This window comes from Triticum urartu, chromosome 2A (genome assembly GCF_056163025.1).
Source record: "Triticum urartu cultivar PI428250 chromosome 2A, HENAU_Tu73, whole genome shotgun sequence".
Taxonomy (NCBI): domain Eukaryota; kingdom Viridiplantae; phylum Streptophyta; class Magnoliopsida; order Poales; family Poaceae; genus Triticum; species Triticum urartu.
The window spans coordinates 640,963,841-640,982,169 of NC_141874.1; the positions used below are offsets into that span (position 1 = coordinate 640,963,841).

The 18,329-nt window shown below is 52.7% G+C and overlaps 1 protein-coding gene across 1 annotated transcript; it reads left to right on the top strand.

Annotated features, from left to right (window-relative positions):
* The first annotated feature begins 13,795 nt into the window (after positions 1 to 13,795).
* LOC125537669 (GDSL esterase/lipase At1g33811-like) lies at positions 13,796 to 16,095 on the top strand. Its single transcript, XM_087540031.1, has 5 exons — positions 13,796 to 14,105; positions 14,626 to 14,759; positions 14,853 to 15,074; positions 15,367 to 15,637; positions 15,724 to 16,095. The coding sequence occupies exons 1-5, from the start codon at positions 13,838 to 13,840 to the stop codon at positions 15,942 to 15,944; spliced, it is 1,116 nt and encodes a 371-aa protein (XP_087396157.1). The 5' UTR covers positions 13,796 to 13,837; the 3' UTR covers positions 15,945 to 16,095.
* The last annotated feature ends 2,234 nt before the right edge of the window (positions 16,096 to 18,329 follow it).

Sequence of the window (18,329 nt, forward strand, 5' to 3'; positions counted from 1 at the left end):
GTTGACTAAAACCTCTCTCACAAGAAAAACATGATCAAACCCAGAACTCATTGAGTCTTAATCACATGATGATGTGAACTAGTTTAGTGACACTAGTAAACTCTTTGGATGATGGTCACATGGCGATGTGACCTGTGAGTGTTAATCACATGGCGATGTGAACTAGATTATTGACTCTAGTGCAAGTGGGAGACTGTTGGAAATATGCCCTAGAGGCAATAATAAATTGATTATTATTATATTTCCTTGTTCATGATAATCATTTATTATCCATGCTAGAATTGTATTGATAGGAAACGCAGTTACATGTGTGGATACATAGACAACACCATGTCCCTAGTAAGCCTCTAGTTGACTAGCTCGTTGATCAATAGATGGTTACGGTTTCCTGACCATGGATATTGGATGTCGTTGATAACGGGATCACATCATTAGGAGAATGATGTGATGGACAAGACCCAATCCTAAGCCTAGCACAAAGATCGTGTAGTTCGTATGCTAAAGCTTTACTAATGTCAAGTATCATTTCCTTAGACCATGAGATTGTGCAACTCCCGGATACCGTAGGAATACTTTGGGTGTGCCAAACGTCACAACATAACTGGGTGGCTATAAAGGTACACTACAGGTATCTCCGAAAGTGTCTGTTGGGTTGGCACGAATCGAGACTGGGATTTGTCACTCCGTGTAAACGGAGAGGTATCTCTGGGCCCACTCGGTAGGACATCATCATAATGTGCACAATGTGACCAAGGAGTTGATCACGGGATGATGTGTTGCGGAACGAGTAAAAGAGACTTGCCGGTAACGAGATTGAACAAGGTATCAAGATACCGACGATCGAATCTCGGGCAAGTACAATACCGATAGACAAAGGGAATTGTATACGGGATTGATCGAATCCTCGAAATCGTGGTTCATCCGATGAGATCATCGTGGAACATGTGGGAACCAACATGGGTATCCAGATCCCGCTGTTTGTTATTGACCGGAGAACGTCTAGGTCATGTCTGCATGGTTCCCGAACCCGTAGGGTCTACACACTTAAGGTTCGATGACGCTAGGGTTATAAGGAATAGATATACATGGTTACCGAATGTTGTTCGGAGTCCCGGATGAGATCCCGGACATCACGAGGAGTTCCGGAATGGTCCGGAGGTAAAGATTTATATATGGGAAGTCCTGTTTTGGTCACCGGAAAAGTTTCGGGTTGTATCGGTAACATACCGGGACCACCGGGAGGGTCCCGGGGGTCCACCAAGTGGGGCCACCAGCCCCGGAGGCTTGCATGGGCCAAGAGTGGTAAGGGACCAGCCCCTGAGTGGGCTGGTGCGCCTCCCACAAGGCCCAAGGCGCAGCTAGGAGGAGAAGGGGGAAACCCTAGGCACAGATGGGCCTAAGGCCCACCCTAGGGCGCGCCCCCCTCTCCCCCTCTTGGCCGCCCCCCTTTCCCATCTAGGGCTGCCGCCCCCCCTAGGGGTGGGAACCCTAGAGGGGGCGCACGCTCCTCCCCTCCTCCTATAAATAGTGGGGGTTTTGGGCTGCCCAAGACACACGATTTGATCTCTCCCTGGCACAGCCCTACCTTTCTCCTCCTCGTCTCTTGCGGTGCTTGGTGAAGCCCAGCTGGAGTACCACGCTCCTCCACCACCACCACGTCGTTGTGCTACTGCTGGATGGAGTCTTCCTCAACCTCTCCCTCCCTCCTTGCTGGATCAAGGCATGGGAGACGTCACCGGGCTGTACGTGTGTTGAACGTGGAGGTGCCGTCCGTTCGGCACTAGGATCTCCGGTGATTTGGATCACGACGAGTACGACTCCTTCAACCCCGTTCTCTTGAATGCTTCCGCATAGCGATCTACAAGGGTATGTAGATCCACTCTCCTTCCCCTTGTTGCTAGTTTCTCCATAGATCGATCTTGGTGACACGTAGGAAAATTTTGAATTTCTGCTACGTTACCCAGCAGGTTCAAGGGCTACTGAGGGAGTCCTGGACTAAGGGGTCCTCAGGCGTCCGGCCTGTTGCCATGGGCCGGACTGATGGGCTGTGAAGATACGAAGACCGAAGACTGCACCTGTGTCCGGATGGGACTCTCCTTGGCATGGAAGGCAAGCTTGGCGATGAAATATGTAGATTCCCTTCTTTGTAACCGACCTTGTGTAACCCTAGATCCTCCCGGTGTCTATATAACCGGAGGACTTAGTCCGGATAGCATATACTCAATACCGTAGTCATACAGGCTAGACTTCTAGGGTTTTAGCCATTATGATCTCGTGGTAGATCAACTCTTGTAATACTCATATTCATCAAGATCAATTGTCGGTGTCAAAACCCACGGATCTCGGGTAGGGGGTCCCGAACTGTGCGTCTAGGCCGGATGGTAACAGGAGGCGAGGGACACGAAGTTTTACCCAGGTTCGGGCCCTCTCGATGGAGGTAAAACCCTACGTCCTGCTTGATTAATATTGATGATATGGGTAGTACAAGAGTAGATCTACCACAAGATCGAAGAGGCTAAACCCTAGAAGCTAGCCTATGGTATGATTGTTGATGTGTACCTTGTCCTACGGACTAAAACCCTCCGGTTTATATAGACACCGGATGGGGTTAGGGTTACATAGAGTCGGTTACAATGGTAGGAGATCTACATATCCGTATCGCCAAGCTTGCCTTCCACGCCAAGGAAAGTCCCTTCCGGACACGGGACGGAGTCTTCTATCTTGTATCTTCACAGTCCAACAGTCCGGCCAAAGGATATAGTCTGGCTGTCCGGACACCCCCTAATCCAGGACTCCCTCAGTAGCCCCCGAACCAGGCTTCAATGACGATGAGTCCGGCGCGCAGATTGTCTTCGGCATTGCAAGGCGGGTTCTCCTCCAAATTCCGTGTACCTGTTTGAGTAAAGTCTGGTTTCTTGTAGATGTTGCGATCCTTGGCTTCTACGCCCAATAATGGCCACTTCCCACGTGTCAAACGAATATGAAAAGTCTGAGTGTTTTTACATTCACACCCCTAGCCGCGTAAATGAGCTGCCCTATTTAAGGGGACGAGGATTTAGATCCAATCCACACCTTCTCCCCTCCGCGAGTGTTCATCAGAGTGCATCCGACAAAGGTCCATTCCACCATGGCCAGCCGTCGCAACTCCTCCCCTCGCCCTTCCAGCCCTAAGCCTGGATATTGGGAGAGATGTTCCATCCCGCATAGCGAGCTAGTGACACTCCAGACCAAGGGATTTCTCCCCCCGGCCTATATGGTCCCGGTTCGAGCCGGTCTTGCCGTCTACAACGGCGGAGAGCAAGCAGAGAATGCCCCTAATCCCTCCAAAGGAGAGCGGGTGTGCCTCGTCCCTTACTTAATAAGGGGGCTCGGATTTCCAATCCATCCATTTCTCCGGGGGTTGCTGGAGTTCTACGGCCTCCAGCTACATAATCTCACGCCTGCCTCAGTACTGCATATCGCGGGCTTTGTAGCCCTCTGCGAGCTGTTCTTGGGTGTCGAAGCTCATTTCGGACTGTGGAAGGAGCTATTTTGCCTCGTGCCCCGTTCCAAGAAGGGGTCAATGTATCAAGTGGGCGGAGCCGAAGTGTGGCGCATCGCCGGGACCGGATATCTGTCCGGAACCCCAAAGAAGGCGTCCAAAGACTGGCCCTCGGAGTGGTTTTATATAGAAGACGTCCCGCTGCCAGATCCTGTCCGGATCGGCCTCCCTGAATTCAACAGTGCTCCCTTAAAGAAGCGCCTAAGCTGGAGCCCACGGAGCCCTCAGAGGGGAGGTGACAGGGACATCATTTACCTGATGGGCCGAATAAGATTGTTAGCCCATTCCGGAGTAGCCATGATCGAGGTTATGGCCGAATGCATTATGCGGGGGGTGCACCCGCTTCAGTATAGAAGCCACCCCATGTGGGACTTCAACGGGGAGGACGACGCCACCCGCTACGGCCGTAAGGGGCCAGATTCAGCTGCCGCTCTACTAAAGATCTTGTCCACTTTGTATAAGGGAGAAGAGGAGGAATTTCTCCGCGTCAACCCTCAAGGTGGATTCTCCATGCACAATCCCCCAAGCTGGGTAAGCGGTCGTATTTACTTGTCCATCCGTTTTGTATTCCCATTGTTAAATATTCAGTCTGACGACTTCAACGCAAGAACTGCGCCGGGCTGTTAAGGAAATAAGCAGCCCTCCTCCACAACCTGAGGACCCAGGACGGTCCCTCGACCCGGCCTCCCAAGAGGATCCGGACATATCTGTGGAGCTGATTGATGGAGTGTTCCATCAATTGAGCAAGGACAACGCCTTGGTAGCCATTACGGCCGATTACCCAGGGCTAATCCTGACGCCCCCCCAGGTACCTGAGATCGAAGTCCCAGTACCCCGAATAGGTGTCCGCCCACTCGTGTTTAGTTCCCTAATTGCAACCGAACTTTGCAGAGGAGGTATTTAAGGCGGAAGGCCGAACCTGCGGCGACAAGCCAACGAGGGGCCGTAGGGCCCCGCGGGCAGACAAGAAGTGCAGTCCGGACTGAGGCGTCAGCGCAAAGGTATGGCACGCCCCTTATCCGGGTGTTATACCTTCGAGGCATATTGACACTCGCGCTCTTTTCAGGACAAAGAGACCTCGCCGGACTACATCCGGAGAGGCTGCCAATCGCGCCTCCACCAGCCAGGCTCCAAAGCCTGGTCAGGAGGCGGAGGCGAATGCAAGGCGCGCGCCAAACGCTCCTCCGACGGAGGATGTGGACGGGTTGTCTGCCACCAACTCTGAGGTGGAGAGTGCCATGAACCATAGGCATCGCTGGACAATTCTTCGCGGCGCTTGTTTCTCCCAAGGGGCGTTAGATGCCTTCAACTCGGGAGATGCGTATCTCCGTGCCGCTCAAAATGGTCTAGCCAGAGCCAGGGAGCAGTATGTAAAAGACATACGGGTAAGAAAATTCTGGTAATTATATGTATATACCAGTAGCCCTCGAGACTTGAAACAATTAGAATAACTGATTTAAGGATCATTTGTGATGCAGGTTCTTACAGAAAAGAATTCCCTACTGTTCAAGGAGCTGGAAGAGTGCAAAGCCCAACTTGAGGCCGCACTAGCCGCGTCAGGGGAGCCCAAGGAGACCCCCTCTGGTAATATACACTTCGAAAGATAAGTATTTTGCGAAGCACGGCTTTGGTGCGAATCTAACAAATGAAATTGCAGATGGCGCCGGATTGAATCCGGAAAGGCAACACCTCCTACGCCAGCTAAAGGCTGGTGAGAAGGTGCTGACAAAGGTGAGGCGGGAGAAGAACGATCTCCAAGATGCCAACACCAAGCTGGGCGTCGAGCTGAAAGATGTTCGTGCCCAGCTGTCAGACTCCGTGAAGGATAATCAGCGGCTTCGGCGCGGCATATTTAGTAAGTGCTTGAACGAACCTTTGAAAGAAAGTTCGGCGGGGAAGTTGACTAACAGAGCAATGTCTGTAGGTGTGCTAACAGGTCGTCCTGCAGAGGAGATGCCCGGTTCTATGGGTGACCTTCTTCCCGAGCTCTCGCAACTACTCGATCGAGTTCGGCAGGCGATGCAAGGCGTCGCCCAGGCCCTGTGGCCATCCATCTCCATGCCCGAAGGTCTCGGAGAGCTTGCGGAGAAGCTAAAGGGAGCACGGCGGCGCTTCCGATTGTGGAAGATATCAGCCTGCCGTCAAGGCGCTAGGGAGGCCTGGGCCATGGTGAAGACGCGGTACGCAAAGGCTGACCCCAACCACATGGCCGAGGTCGGTCCTGTAGGGCCCGATGGGAAGGAGATCCTTGTAAGCTTAGTATATGGCCAAGTAGAGTTGGCCGCAAAGTATTCCCAGCAGGACTGTAAATTAGACAGCCTGTTAGATGGTATTGAAGAGGAATTCAACCAGTCAAAATGACTATGTAATTTAATTGACATTTATAATGCCTTCTAGCCGGATTGTAGATCATTTGTCATGGCCGACCTTTTCACTTCAGCCTCGGGACCTAACGGTCCGGAGTGTGTCCGAATTCCCATGCGGTTATATAGGAACCGGGGAATGCATGGAGACCAGGCGTAGGGGTCATTAGGGCTTGAACAGACAAGTGCCCGACTAGTTATGTTATATTACATGGTTAGTAAGAAACATCTTCCAGGGAGAATAGTTCCGTTAGGGGTTCCTTTCCCTGGGAGGCATGCCCTAAGGTGCATGTCCATGCTGCGAAAAGAAATGCAGGAAAAACATTTGGGGGTGTATAGATAAAAATAAAAAAGATCATCTTTAGTTCACCGACCGAATATTCCCTTAAGAACGCTAGCTTTCGGCTTCACCCAGTCTGAGGTACATGTCTGGCTGACCCGGTAGTAACAATAACAGAGGCGCTCCCTTTACCACCTAGCCGAACAATCGGGAACGTAGGGGTAAGCACAGGAGCCAGGCAACCCAGCTTGGCCAAAACTTAAGTCATATCGATGCATATAATGGTGAATAAAAGGTACATGTGGAAGTGTGACACAAGTGTTGGGCATGAAGCCCGTATGAATAAGCTTCTGTTTAAAGAAGCCCCCAGGTTTAATGAGCACGGATAGCGCGTCACTTTATGAGCCTTTAGAGGCTATAAAAGAGAGAGAGAGGAAGAGAAATGTAAGACAGAAAATATATAAAAAAATGGACAGAGGAAGGAGACGAACACAGAGTCCAGTGCTAGGCATAGAATCTTCGGAGATGTGTTGCGTTCCATGGGTTTTGCTCGAGTCGGTTATCCGATGCATCCCGCCGGCGGTATGCTCCACCAGTCAGGACTTGGTCAATTATGAAGGGACTCTCCCACTTGGGCTTGAGTTTGTCCTTTTTCTTGTCCGGTAGTCGTAGAACTAATTCGCCAACGTTGTAATTTTTGGCCCGTACTTCTCTGCTTTGGTATCTTCGAGCCTGCTGTTGATAGAATGCGGAACGGGCTTTTGCCACGTCACGCTCCTCCTCCAATGCATCCAAGTTGTCCTGCCGATCGAGTCCGACTTCTCTTTCTTCGTACATGCGCACTCGAGGTGAGTCATGAATTATGTCGCAAGGCAAAACTGCCTCTGCGCCGTACACCATAAAGAATGGTGTGTATCCGGTGGTGCGATGCGGCGTGGTCCGCAGCCCCCAGAGTACGGAGTCGAGCTCCTCTACCTAGTGCGTGTTAGATTCCTTGAGGAACTGCACTAATCTGGGTTTGATTCCGCTCATGATAAGACCATTTGCACGTTCGACCTGGCCGTTAGTTTGTGGGTGATAGACGGAAGCATAATCGAGCTTGATGCCCATGTTTTTACACCAGAGTTTTACCTCGTCGGCCGTGAAGTTCGTGCCGTTATCAGTGATGATGTTGTGGGGGACGCCGTAACGGTGTACAACCCCGGATATAAAGTCTATCACCGGTCCGGATTCGGCCGTCTTAACAGGCTTGGCTTCTATCCATTTGGTGAACTTATCCACCATGACCAGTAAGTATTTTTGCTTGTGGGTTCCGCCTTTAAGGGGTCCAACCATGTCAAGCCCCCAGACCGCGAAGGGCCAAGTAATGAGGATAGTTTGGAGGGCGGTGGGTGGCATATGGCTTTGGTTTGCAAAGAGCTGGCAACCGGTGCATCGTTGGACTAAGTCCTGAGCGTCTGCCCGGGCCGTCGGCCAATAAAAGCCTGTACGGAAGGCCTTGCTTACAAGGGACCGGGCTGCAGCGTGATGACCGCCAAGTCCGGCATGAATTTCAGCCACGAGGTTCCGCCCCTCCTCTTCGGAGATGCACCTTTGAAGGACTCCGGTAGCGCTTTTCTTATAAAGGTCTCCCTCGTGGACTCTGTAGGCTTTAGATCGCCGCACTATGCAGCGTGCCTCATTTTGGTCCTCGGGGAGTTCCTGCCTAGTAAGGTAGGCGAGGAATGGTTCTGTCCACAGGGCGATGACGGCCATTATTACGTGGGCTGAAGATGTTATTTCATTGGCAGAGCCTCCGATTGTGTCAGAATGTCCGGTGTCGGGCAGTACGGTTGGGTCCGGGCTGTTATTGTTTGGCTCCCCTTCCCATACTACGGATGGCTTGAACAGCCTTTCCAAGAAGATGTTGGGGGGACTACATCGCGCTTTGCGCCGATGCGTGCCAGGACATCTGCCGCCTGATTATTTTCCCGGGCTATATGGTGAAATTCGAGCCCCTCGAACCGAGCTGACATTTTTAGGACGGCGTTGCGGTAAGCTGCCATTTTTGATCCTTGGCATCGAAGTCTCCATTTATTTGGGATACTGCGGGGTTCGAGTCCCCGCGCACCTCTAGGCGTTGGATGCCCATGGATACTGCCATCCGGAGACCATGTAAAAGGACCTCATATTCGGCTGCATTGTTGGAGTCCGTGTACATAATCTGTAGTACGTATTGAACTGTGTCTCCTGTGGGGGACGTCAAAACGACGCCAGCCCCCAATCCGGCCAACATCTTGGAGCCGTCGAAATGCATGATCCAATTTGAATGTGTGCCGTATTCTTTAGGGAGTTCGGCCTCCGTCCATTCTGCGACGAAGTCGGCCAAGACTTGCGATTTGATGGCTCGTCGAGGCTTATAAGTTATGTCGAACGGGAGGAGCTCAATGGCCCATTTTGCAATCCGCCCCGTTGCGTCACGGTTGTTTATAATATCGTTAAGTGGTACTTCCGAGGCTACTGTTATTGAACACTCTTGAAAGTAGTGTCGTAGCTTCCGGGATGCCATGAATACCGCGTACGCAATCTTTTGATAATGCGGGTACCATGATTTGCAGGGAGTGAGGACAGTGGACACGTAGTAGACCGGCTTTTGAAGGGGGAATTTGTGTCCGTCCGCTTCTCGTTCGACGACGAGTACTGCGCTTACAACCTGATGTGTTGCTGCAATGTATAATAGCATTGGTTCGCCAATGTTTGGCGCGGCCAGGACATGGTTTGTTGCCAGTATGGCTTTTATTTCGTTGAGTCTGGCCGTGGTTACATCCATCCATTTGAAGTGTTCGGTGCGCTGAAGGAGGCGGTAAAGGGGTAGGGCCTTTTCTCCCAAGCGGGAGATAAAGCGGCTTAGAGCCGCCACGCATCCGGTTAACTTTTGTATTTGTTTGAGGTCCTTTGGGATATCCAGTTGCGACAGAGCTCGGATCTTGGCTGGATTTGCTTAAATTCCTCTACCGGATACTATGAAGCCCAAGAGCTTTCCGGCTGGAACGCCGAAAACGCATTTTTCCGGGTTGAGCTTGATGTCATATGTTCGGAGGTTATCAAATGTGAGCCTCAAGTTGTCTACTAGAGATTCAACATGTCTTGTTTTGACGACCACATCATCTACATATGCCTCCACTGTTTTGCCGATCTGGCTTGCCAGACATGTCTGAATCATGCGCCGATATGTTGCGCCGGCGTTTTTGAGCCCGAAGGGCATTGTGTTGAAGCAGAATGGCCCATATGGTGTGATAAATGCCGTTGCGGCTTGGTCTGGTTCTGCCATCTTAATTTGATGGTAGCCAGAATATGCGTCGAGGAAACACAACGAATCGTGTCCTGCGGTAGCGTCGATAATTTGATCGATGCGGGGGAGGGGGAAGGGATCCTTTGGACAAGCCTTGTTAAGGTCTTTAAAATCAACACACAGGCGCCAGGATTTGTCCTTCTTCGGTACCATCACCAGGTTGGCTAGCCAGTCCGGATGTTTTATATCTCTAATGAATCCGGCCTCCAATAGCTTTGCTAGCTCCTCTCCCATGGCATGTCTCTTAGGTTCGGAAAAACACCGAAGGGCCTGTTTGACAGGTTTGAATCCTGCTTGGATATTTAAGCTGTGCTCGGCCAGCCTGCGTGGGATTCCTGGCATGTCTGAAGGGTGCCAGGCGAAAATGTCCCAGTTCTCTCGTAGGAACTCTCGCAATGCGGCGTCGGCATCAGGGTTTAACTGTGCCCCGATGGAAGCTGTTTTATTAGGGTCCGTTGGATGGACTTGGAATTTGACTATTTCGTCTGCCGGTTTAAAGGAGGTGGACTTGGATCTTTTGTCGAGTACCACATCGTCCCTATTCACCGTAGAGCGCAGTGCAGTTAGCTCCTCAGCCGCTAGGGCTTCGGATATTGCCTCGAGGGCCAGTGCGGCTGTCTTGTTTTCGGCGCGGAGTGCTATGTCCGGATCACTAGCGAGAGTGATGACCCCGTTAGGCCCGGGCATCTTGAGCTTCATGTACCCGTAATGGGGTATTGCTTGGAAGACTTTAAACGCTTCCCTCCCTAGCAGAGCGTGATAACCGCTGCTGAACGGAGCCACCTGGAACGTGACCTCTTCGGACCTGTAATTATCCGCGTGCCGAACACCACATCTAGTGTGATTTTTCCTGTACATCGTGCTTCCCGACTGGGGATTATTCCTCTAAAGGTTGTGCTGCTTCGCTCAATGCGGTTCCAGTCTATTTTCATTTTTTGAAGGGTCTCCTCATAAATGAGGTTCAATCCGCTGCCGCCGTCCATGAGTACCTTGGTAAGACGAAAGCCATCCACTATTGGACTGAGGACCAATGCGGCTGGTGCTCGGGCTGTTCGGGATTTAGGTTCATCACTCGCGTTAAAGGTAATAGCCGTGTCACTCCATGGGTTTATTGTTGCTACTTGGTAGACTTCGGCAAGGCTGCGGAGTGTCCTTTTCGCATATTATTTGATGTGAAAGTCTCGAAGACTGTTAATACCGTATTGGTGTCTCTGGGGTGGCTTTCTGTGGCCTCCAGAATTAGGAGATTTTCGCCAATTTTGGCCACTTGCCGGAGTATCCAACATGCTCTAAGGCTGTGAGTTGGTGTGGCATCCTCTGTACTGTGAATTTTACAGGGTCCATTAACCATCCTTCCAGTACGGTTCCATGCCCTGTAGAGGGTTTTTGCTTTTTAGTGCTTGACCCGGGTGACTGGTGATGATGCACCCTTTTATTTCGGACTCGGTTTGTATTCAGGGCCGGATTGTCCCAAAATTTTATTTCGGTTTTCCAGGCGCTTTCCATTGCACAGTATTTTCGTACAATGGACGCCAAGTCAGCGAAGCGTGTAATATCACGGCGACTTATGGCGTTGAGTATTCCCTTGTCCGTGCAATTATTGTAGAAGGTTGAGATTGCGTCTTCCTCGCGGCAGTCCCTTAGCCTGTTCTTAACCAGGAGGAATCTGGCCCAGTAATGATGTACTGTTTCATCGGGTTCTTGCCTGATTTTGGATAGATCGCTTATGTTGGGGTGGGTGGGTGGAATTAAATCTGAAGCCTCACCCCATCTAAGGCTCAGAGGCCGAGGAATTTCCGAACTCAAAAATTTGGATTCCTGGATGTTGTCCAATGAATCCAGCCCGTCGCCTGACTCTAAATTCAGGTCTTGAGTGATATCCTCCCCTCCGCGGGTATCCGGCTTGGAGGGATCGGGAATCCGGACGTAGCGAGTCTTTAAGATAGGTGAAGGGTCGCCGCACTGTCCCTCTACCACGGCAACGTGATGGGTGACTTGGGGAGAGTTAATCTCTCTCAGATCGGGTTTAGACCCAATCTGGTCGTAATCCGTGGCGACTCCCAGGGCGGCGAAGCGATCCAAGAGATCGTTTATGGAGGAGAGCTCCATTGGATCTAACTGCTCGGCGAGTTCCGAGCTGACATGAAGATTGTTTTCGATGGCTAGAGAGGTCATCATCGGCGCAGAAGCCGAACAGGCGGTCATAAGAAAACCACCTAGCCGGAGGGTTTGGCCGACAACCAAAGCTCCCTTAGCAACGGTGCCGTCTTTAAAGACGGGGTGAGGCATCCTTCCTGATGGCGACGACACAGAGGAACTCTCAATGAAAGCACCAATGTCGGTGTCAAAACCGGCGGATCTCGGGTAGGGGGTCCCGAACTGTGCGTCTAGGCCGGATGGTAACAGGAGGCGAGGGACACGAAGCTTTACCCAGGTTCGGGCCCTCTCGATGGAGGTAAAACCCTACGTCCTGCTTGATTAATATTGATGATATGGGTAGTACAAGAGTAGATCTACCATGAGATCGAAGAGGCTAAACCCTAGAAGCTAGCCTATGGTATGATTGTTGATGTGTACCTTGTCCTACGGACTAAAACCCTCCGGTTTATATAGACACCGGATGGGGTTAGGGTTACATAGAGTCGGTTACAATGGTAGGAGATCTACATATCCGTATCGCCAAGCTTGCCTTCCACGCCAAGGAAAGTCCCTTCTGGACACGGGACGGAGTCTTCAATCTTGTATCTTCACAGCCCAACAGTCCGGCCAAAGGATATAGTCCGGCTGTCCGGACACCCCCTAATCTAGGACTCCCTCATCAATCAAGCAGGAAGTAGGGTATTACCTCCATAGAGAAGGCCCGAACCTGGATAAACATCATGTCCCATGTCTCCTGTTACCATCGACCTTAGACGCACAGTTCAAGACCCCCTACCCGAGATCCGCCGGTTTTGACACCGACAGCTACCAAGTCCGAAGTGGAGAGCTTGACGGCTGGCTCGTGCGAGTGAGCAAATAGGAGAGGACCCCAAGTCTAATCAGGTGTTCGCGCGGAGATGACTACTTCAAATTGTGAAGACATATTCATTAGGCTACAGTTAAGACTTGAAATACATGTAAAGTTAGCTGTTTAAGTCGGATAGGTGTAGCATGGGCTTATTATTATATACTCCGTCTGGTGAAGAGTGTACATCTAGGTTCAAAATTTGTTCACAAAAGAGTGTATTTCTATCTTTTCAATGCACTTTAAAGTAGGAAAAATACTTCTCTCTCTCATTACACGGTAATTAAGACCAATAACAATCTACACATGGTCTTCTTAATTTTTACATGCACTTAACTTATTTGAGGGTGGGTAATTAAAAAGGAGAGAGATAGTGGCTTGCATTTTTCCAATGCATTTTTTACTCAACTCCATAATTTGTTCTAAAATTTCTAGATGTACACTCTTCACCGGACGGAGTGAGTAAGGCAGGATGGGTAGCCAAAATAGAATGCACACAATCTGTTTTTTCGATTGGTCCTTACGTGACTTGTATTTTGTTTTTTATAATATAAATGAGACACGTATTACCGTGAAAAAAAAGAATGCGAACAGCCTGACGAATGCAGGCACGTACCTCTACCTTAGAATTTTACACGCGGACACACTGGTAAACGACAATGCGCTCGGCCTCGACGTAGCTAGCGCCGAGGGCGCGCCGACCACGTCCCGCTCGTCCCCGAGATATTCTATGCACTCCTTCGCAGTGCCAGCTAGGCAGCTCGCCATCCTCGGTGGGACGTCGCGTCTCGGTTTCGGTCCAATTTGTACGTATGCATGCACTCGTCTTCCCAACCGCAACAGGCCACCGGCTCGCAACCGCGCACGGGCTGAAGATCCAAGCCCGGACTACTTTTTTGCACTAGCAGGCGATTCAAAGTTGTTCACTAGTCGCTACCATGAATGCCCTGGCATACAGTATAGTATTAAGAACTTGAGAGTTTATATAAAAAAAAGAACTAAGAAGCACTCAGTTTACAATAGTTAGCACGACTGAGAAACACAAGCGGGCAGATGAACCGCTTCTGCGCTACGGAACAAGCAGCATATCCCGTCGGATCACTGACTGAGGCGAAGGATTCCAAGATACTGCCGCGGGTAGCCAATCGCTGCATCTCCTTTTGCTTATCATATTCGTGTATTCTTGGCGCCGTCCCATCGTTCTTGGAATCGTCCTGGGCGCCGGGTGTATATATAGGCATGCTGATACCACGTACCAATGCCCGCTCGTGTTCGAAACGGAGAGGCGCGAGGTAAGGGGAGCTCCATCGGTCCGATAATGGCCGGCCGCGGCGGGGCGTTCGCGCTCGTTGCGCTGTGCGTGCTCGAGCTCGCGCTGCTACATGGCGCCGGCGCCGCTGCTGGGGAGCGGCTCGTGCCGGCCATGTTCGTGTTCGGAGACTCGACGGTGGACGTCGGCAACAACAACCAGCTGCCTGGTTGCAAGCCCGAATGCAGGGCCGACTACCCGCAGTACGGCGTCGACCACCCCTCCCATGCGCCCACCGGCCGCTTCAGCAATGGATACAACCTCGCAGACCAGATAGGTACCGTCAAATATTTCTTCCCCCTTCAATTTTAGTTGTAGAGGCTAGCGAAACTGAAAGTCTCGTGTTCTTTGGTGGGGCGACGGTCTAGGTGCTAGGCTTCAAAGCCTTTCAATTCACTTTTCTGAGCCTTTAGTCACTAGAAGCAGACCATGGACGAAAGAGTGGAACCAAAAGAAACCGGACCACACTACTGATGCAAACGGAGAAAGCCTGGCCGAAAAAAAAATAACGTGTGAGCATGTCTAACTCGAACAAGAAAATACCAAAAGCACTGCTCAAGGCTATTTTTTTCCATGATCCATTGAGCAATAACGACCTTTTTGGCGTTCTATATTTTTCCCGAAAAGAGGGATTACCCCTGGTCTCCGCATCAAACGGTGCACACATCCATCTTTTATATACTGTGGTTCATTTACTATTGGCGGAGTAATCATGCAAGACAACCGAGTTGACCAGCTTGCTGTATATGTATATATGTATATACTCCATATAATCATAATGTCTATTTGACGTGCAGCTAAATTACTTGGATTCAACGAGAGCCCACCCGCTTTCCTATCCTTCCCGGCCGGGGGCATCATTCCACGTATGAAAGACGGCATCAACTTTGCATCGGGAGGGTCAGGGCTGCAGAACCAAACGGGCGATCATGTACGCGCACCGGCCTAGACTTTGTTTGCCCCCAACTAAATGGCTCGATTTCTGCATCAGTAACCACGTACGAGGCTGGCTTCCTCTCTGCAGTGCGGGGGAGTCTACAGCATGGCCGACCAACTGGAGGAGTTCAAGTTGGTCGTCATGATGCTGGGGAACGGCTCGTACGACCTCATCTCGAGATCGCTCTTCTTCATCAGCGTCGGCAGCAACGACCTCTTCGAGTACGCCGACGCCAAGAACCCGCCTCCTAACCGCGACGACGCCGCCTTCCTGAAATGCCTCGACGACTCTTACAGGACCTACCTACAGGTGTGACTGCGTGTTTTCCATATATATTACCCCCCCCCCCCCAACCCAACTAAATCAGCGACAGTTAATACAGTAGTTTTGCTAAAGCACATCTTGATGTGCCATAAGTATTGCACATCTAAGTCCTATATCATTGATTTTACATCAAGATTCGTATGGATATTTTTTTTTATGCTTGATTCACTCGTTGTGCAATAACTAGAGCACATCTAGATGTGCCCTAAACACACCTTAATACGGTTTGAGGGAGCTTCGTCGGAACCTCGTAATCAAGGACGTTGTTTTGTTGCAGGAGCTGTATGCGCTCGGGGCGAGGAAGTTCAGCATCGTCAGCCCGTCGCTGGTGGGGTGCTGCCCGTCGCAGAGGGCGGCCGCGCTGCAACATGACAATGACTTGGACGAGCTCCACTGCTTCCGCCCGGCGAACAACCTCTCCAAGCGACTCTACACTTTGCTAGCCTCGACGCTCCAGGACCTCGGCGGCGATCTGGATGGCATGCACTACTCCCTCTGCGACTCGGCAGGGATGGCCGAGGGGGTCTTCACGCCCGGCGGCGCCAAAGGCATGTCAGCAACACCATTTCGCCATGCGGTAACGTGTCGGGACATTTATTTTAGTACTGTGTCGTTACGGTTTTTTTTTCGGCAGACCTGACGGTGGTGGACACGGCCTGCTGCGCCGGCCCAGGGCCGTTCGGGCTGGGCCTGTGCAACACCACCGCCACGCTGTGCCCCAACCGCACCGACTTCGTGTTCTGGGACAGCTTCCACCCGACGGAGTATGCGTCGGGTTTGGCCGCGTCCGCGCTCTTCGCCGACTCCGGCAATTTCGTCCGCCCGATCAACGTGGGGCAGCTGGCGGCGCTGTAGCGTGGAGAGCCGCGAGCGATCCATCTGGCCGTGCTCCGGCGACGGACGACTTGCTACTATTGACTACGGAATAAGTAGTGGTGTGGGACTACAGAGACTCTTTTTTTGATGATGAAGGGAGGACTACAAAGACTCGGGGTCTGCAGTTTGATTGGGAGATGGGTATAGACTATAGAGGGTTTGTTGTCCACGTCCAAGAATTTGGTAATACCGGCGTGCTTGTTGTTATCCGAGATCATTCTGTAGGATTTGTTTCCACTTTATCCACAAGTGTTTTTTTTCACACAAGACATACACACGGTTTGCACGAATGATTACGATTGGCGAGAGCAACAGGCAATTTGACTATTTGAAGTATACTAGGACAATGTCCGTGCGTTGCAACGGGACATAAATATACCGAAACGACTCCTCTACGAGCGGTCGTGGCAACGCCCGGTTTCCAGAGGGGCACGCGCCAAAATCTGTTCCCTCCTTGAATTTAAATCTGGAGTTTCGTAATTAATTTCAACCCCCCTTATTATAACTGTCGGGGCCCACTAATTAATACACACCCCTTGATTTAACTGTGGAGGGTAATATTTACTTCTCAGTACCCTTGTACATAAACTATTAGGGCATCTCCAGCCGCGTCCACAGGAAGGCCTCCCCAGGCGATTTTTTCGCGCCGGCGCTAAAAAAACGGCCCAGTCGCGCCTCCAGGTGCCCGATTTTCGCCGGCCTAGGCCGAAAACAGCGCCGGCGGACCCAGGCCGAACCCGGCGCGCTGAGGGGCGCCCGGGGGCGCCGGGGCGAACTGTTTTGGCGCGAAACAGCCACATGCCCGCCGCGTCAGCGACACGGCGCCTCGTCTTCCCCCAACGGCCTCGGTTTCCGCAGGGAATCAATGGCAAGGCTGCCGCCGATCAACCTTGCCATTGATTCCTCACGGGCGGCGCGTCACGTGACGACGCGCCGACGCCTCCCCTCCCTCGCACGCGTACACACGGGTGCGGCGCGGCTATATAGCCGGTGGCCTGCACTCGCCTGTGCCCACACCAGCCCCGCCCCTCGCCGCCGCCCAGCTCCTCCCTCTCCCTACCTCTCCCGAGCGCCGCCGCCCAGCCCCTCCCTCTATCTCTCTACCTCTCCCGAGCCCGTCGCCATGGCGGAACGCTACCCCAGAGACGAGGCGGCGGCCAATGGCTTCGGCCGCCGTTCGCTCCGCGAACAGGAGTCCTGACTCCTGCTCCAGGCGAACATCCCAGCGCCGCCGAACATGCGCGCCGGGCCGACGGGGTGGAGGCTCAGCACCGGGGGAGTGCCCATTCCCCCGTTGCCCGACGCCGTGGCGAAGCCGAAGTACTTCGCCGAGGAAGTCGAGGTCGTGCGCGCCTCCCTCACCAACGCCCAACTCTCCCTCCCCCAGTACGCCGCCGACAACCACGCGGCTTGGGCGGCGTATTTCGAGCGCCGCCAGCAGCAGCGCTTGGCGTCCACCAACGGCGCGCCGGTGGTCGGCGGCCGGCAGAACAGCGAGGGGCGCCACCTGTGGTGGGGCGTCCCCAGCCGCACACTCGAGGGCGTGCTGACGTACCTCGAGGGCGGCAACGACCCGCCGTTGGCGTACCCGGCGAGGGCGGCCGCCCCGGCACAGCACCGACGCGCCGGGCCATGGGCGCCAAGGAGGTTCGGGTCCTCCTCCTCTTCTTCCTCCTCCCGATCTTCATCGCACTCCTCCGGCACTCCGGCCCTGCTCGGCGTCAAGGCCGAGCCCGCGGCGGAGACGCCGCTCGGCCGGCGCACTCGCAGCGCCGGCATCGTCATCAACGAGGGCGGCCGGCGCGCCTACTCGTCGGCTCCTCCTCCGCGCTTCGTCAAGCCAAAGACGGAGCCGGGGCTCGCGCCGGTGAAGACGGAGCCGGGGCTCGCGCCGGTGAAGAAGGAGCCGGCCGCGCTGGTGACGACGGAGCTCGACGACGATGACGCGGCCCTGGAATGGGCGTGCAGGGACTCCATAGCGATGGAGAAGGAGCGCCTGGAGAAGGCGAAGGAGCGCCAGCGCGCCACCCTGCTTCGCTACGCGGAGCATCGACGCGGCCGTGACGAAGGCGGAGTCGTCGTCATCTGCGATAGCGACGACGACGACGACGATGCGCCGCCACCAGTCCGCCATGGCGACGCCGGGCAGGGGTCTAACAGGAGCGCCCGCGTCAAGGAGGAGAAGGCCGACGACGACGATGGCGGCGACATTACATAGTATATGTGCTATGTAATGAAAATCCGCGAACTTCGCCGAAATGTGCCGAAATTTATCGTGTTTGGCCGAAATTTATCGTGTTTGGCCGAATTTTATCGTGTTTAAGCCGAACTTCGCCGAACTTCTTTTATTTTAAAACGTGCCTG

Coding starts and splice junctions, on each gene's coding strand:
- LOC125537669 (XM_087540031.1), top strand. CDS start 13,838: ATGGCCGGCCGCGGCGGGGCGTTCGCGCTCGTTGCGCTGTGCGTGCTC. Junction 14,760..14,852: donor AGAACCAAACGGGCGATCAT/GTACGCGCACCG, acceptor TCCTCTCTGCAG/TGCGGGGGAGTCTACAGCAT. Junction 15,075..15,366: donor CTTACAGGACCTACCTACAG/GTGTGACTGCGT, acceptor GTTTTGTTGCAG/GAGCTGTATGCGCTCGGGGC.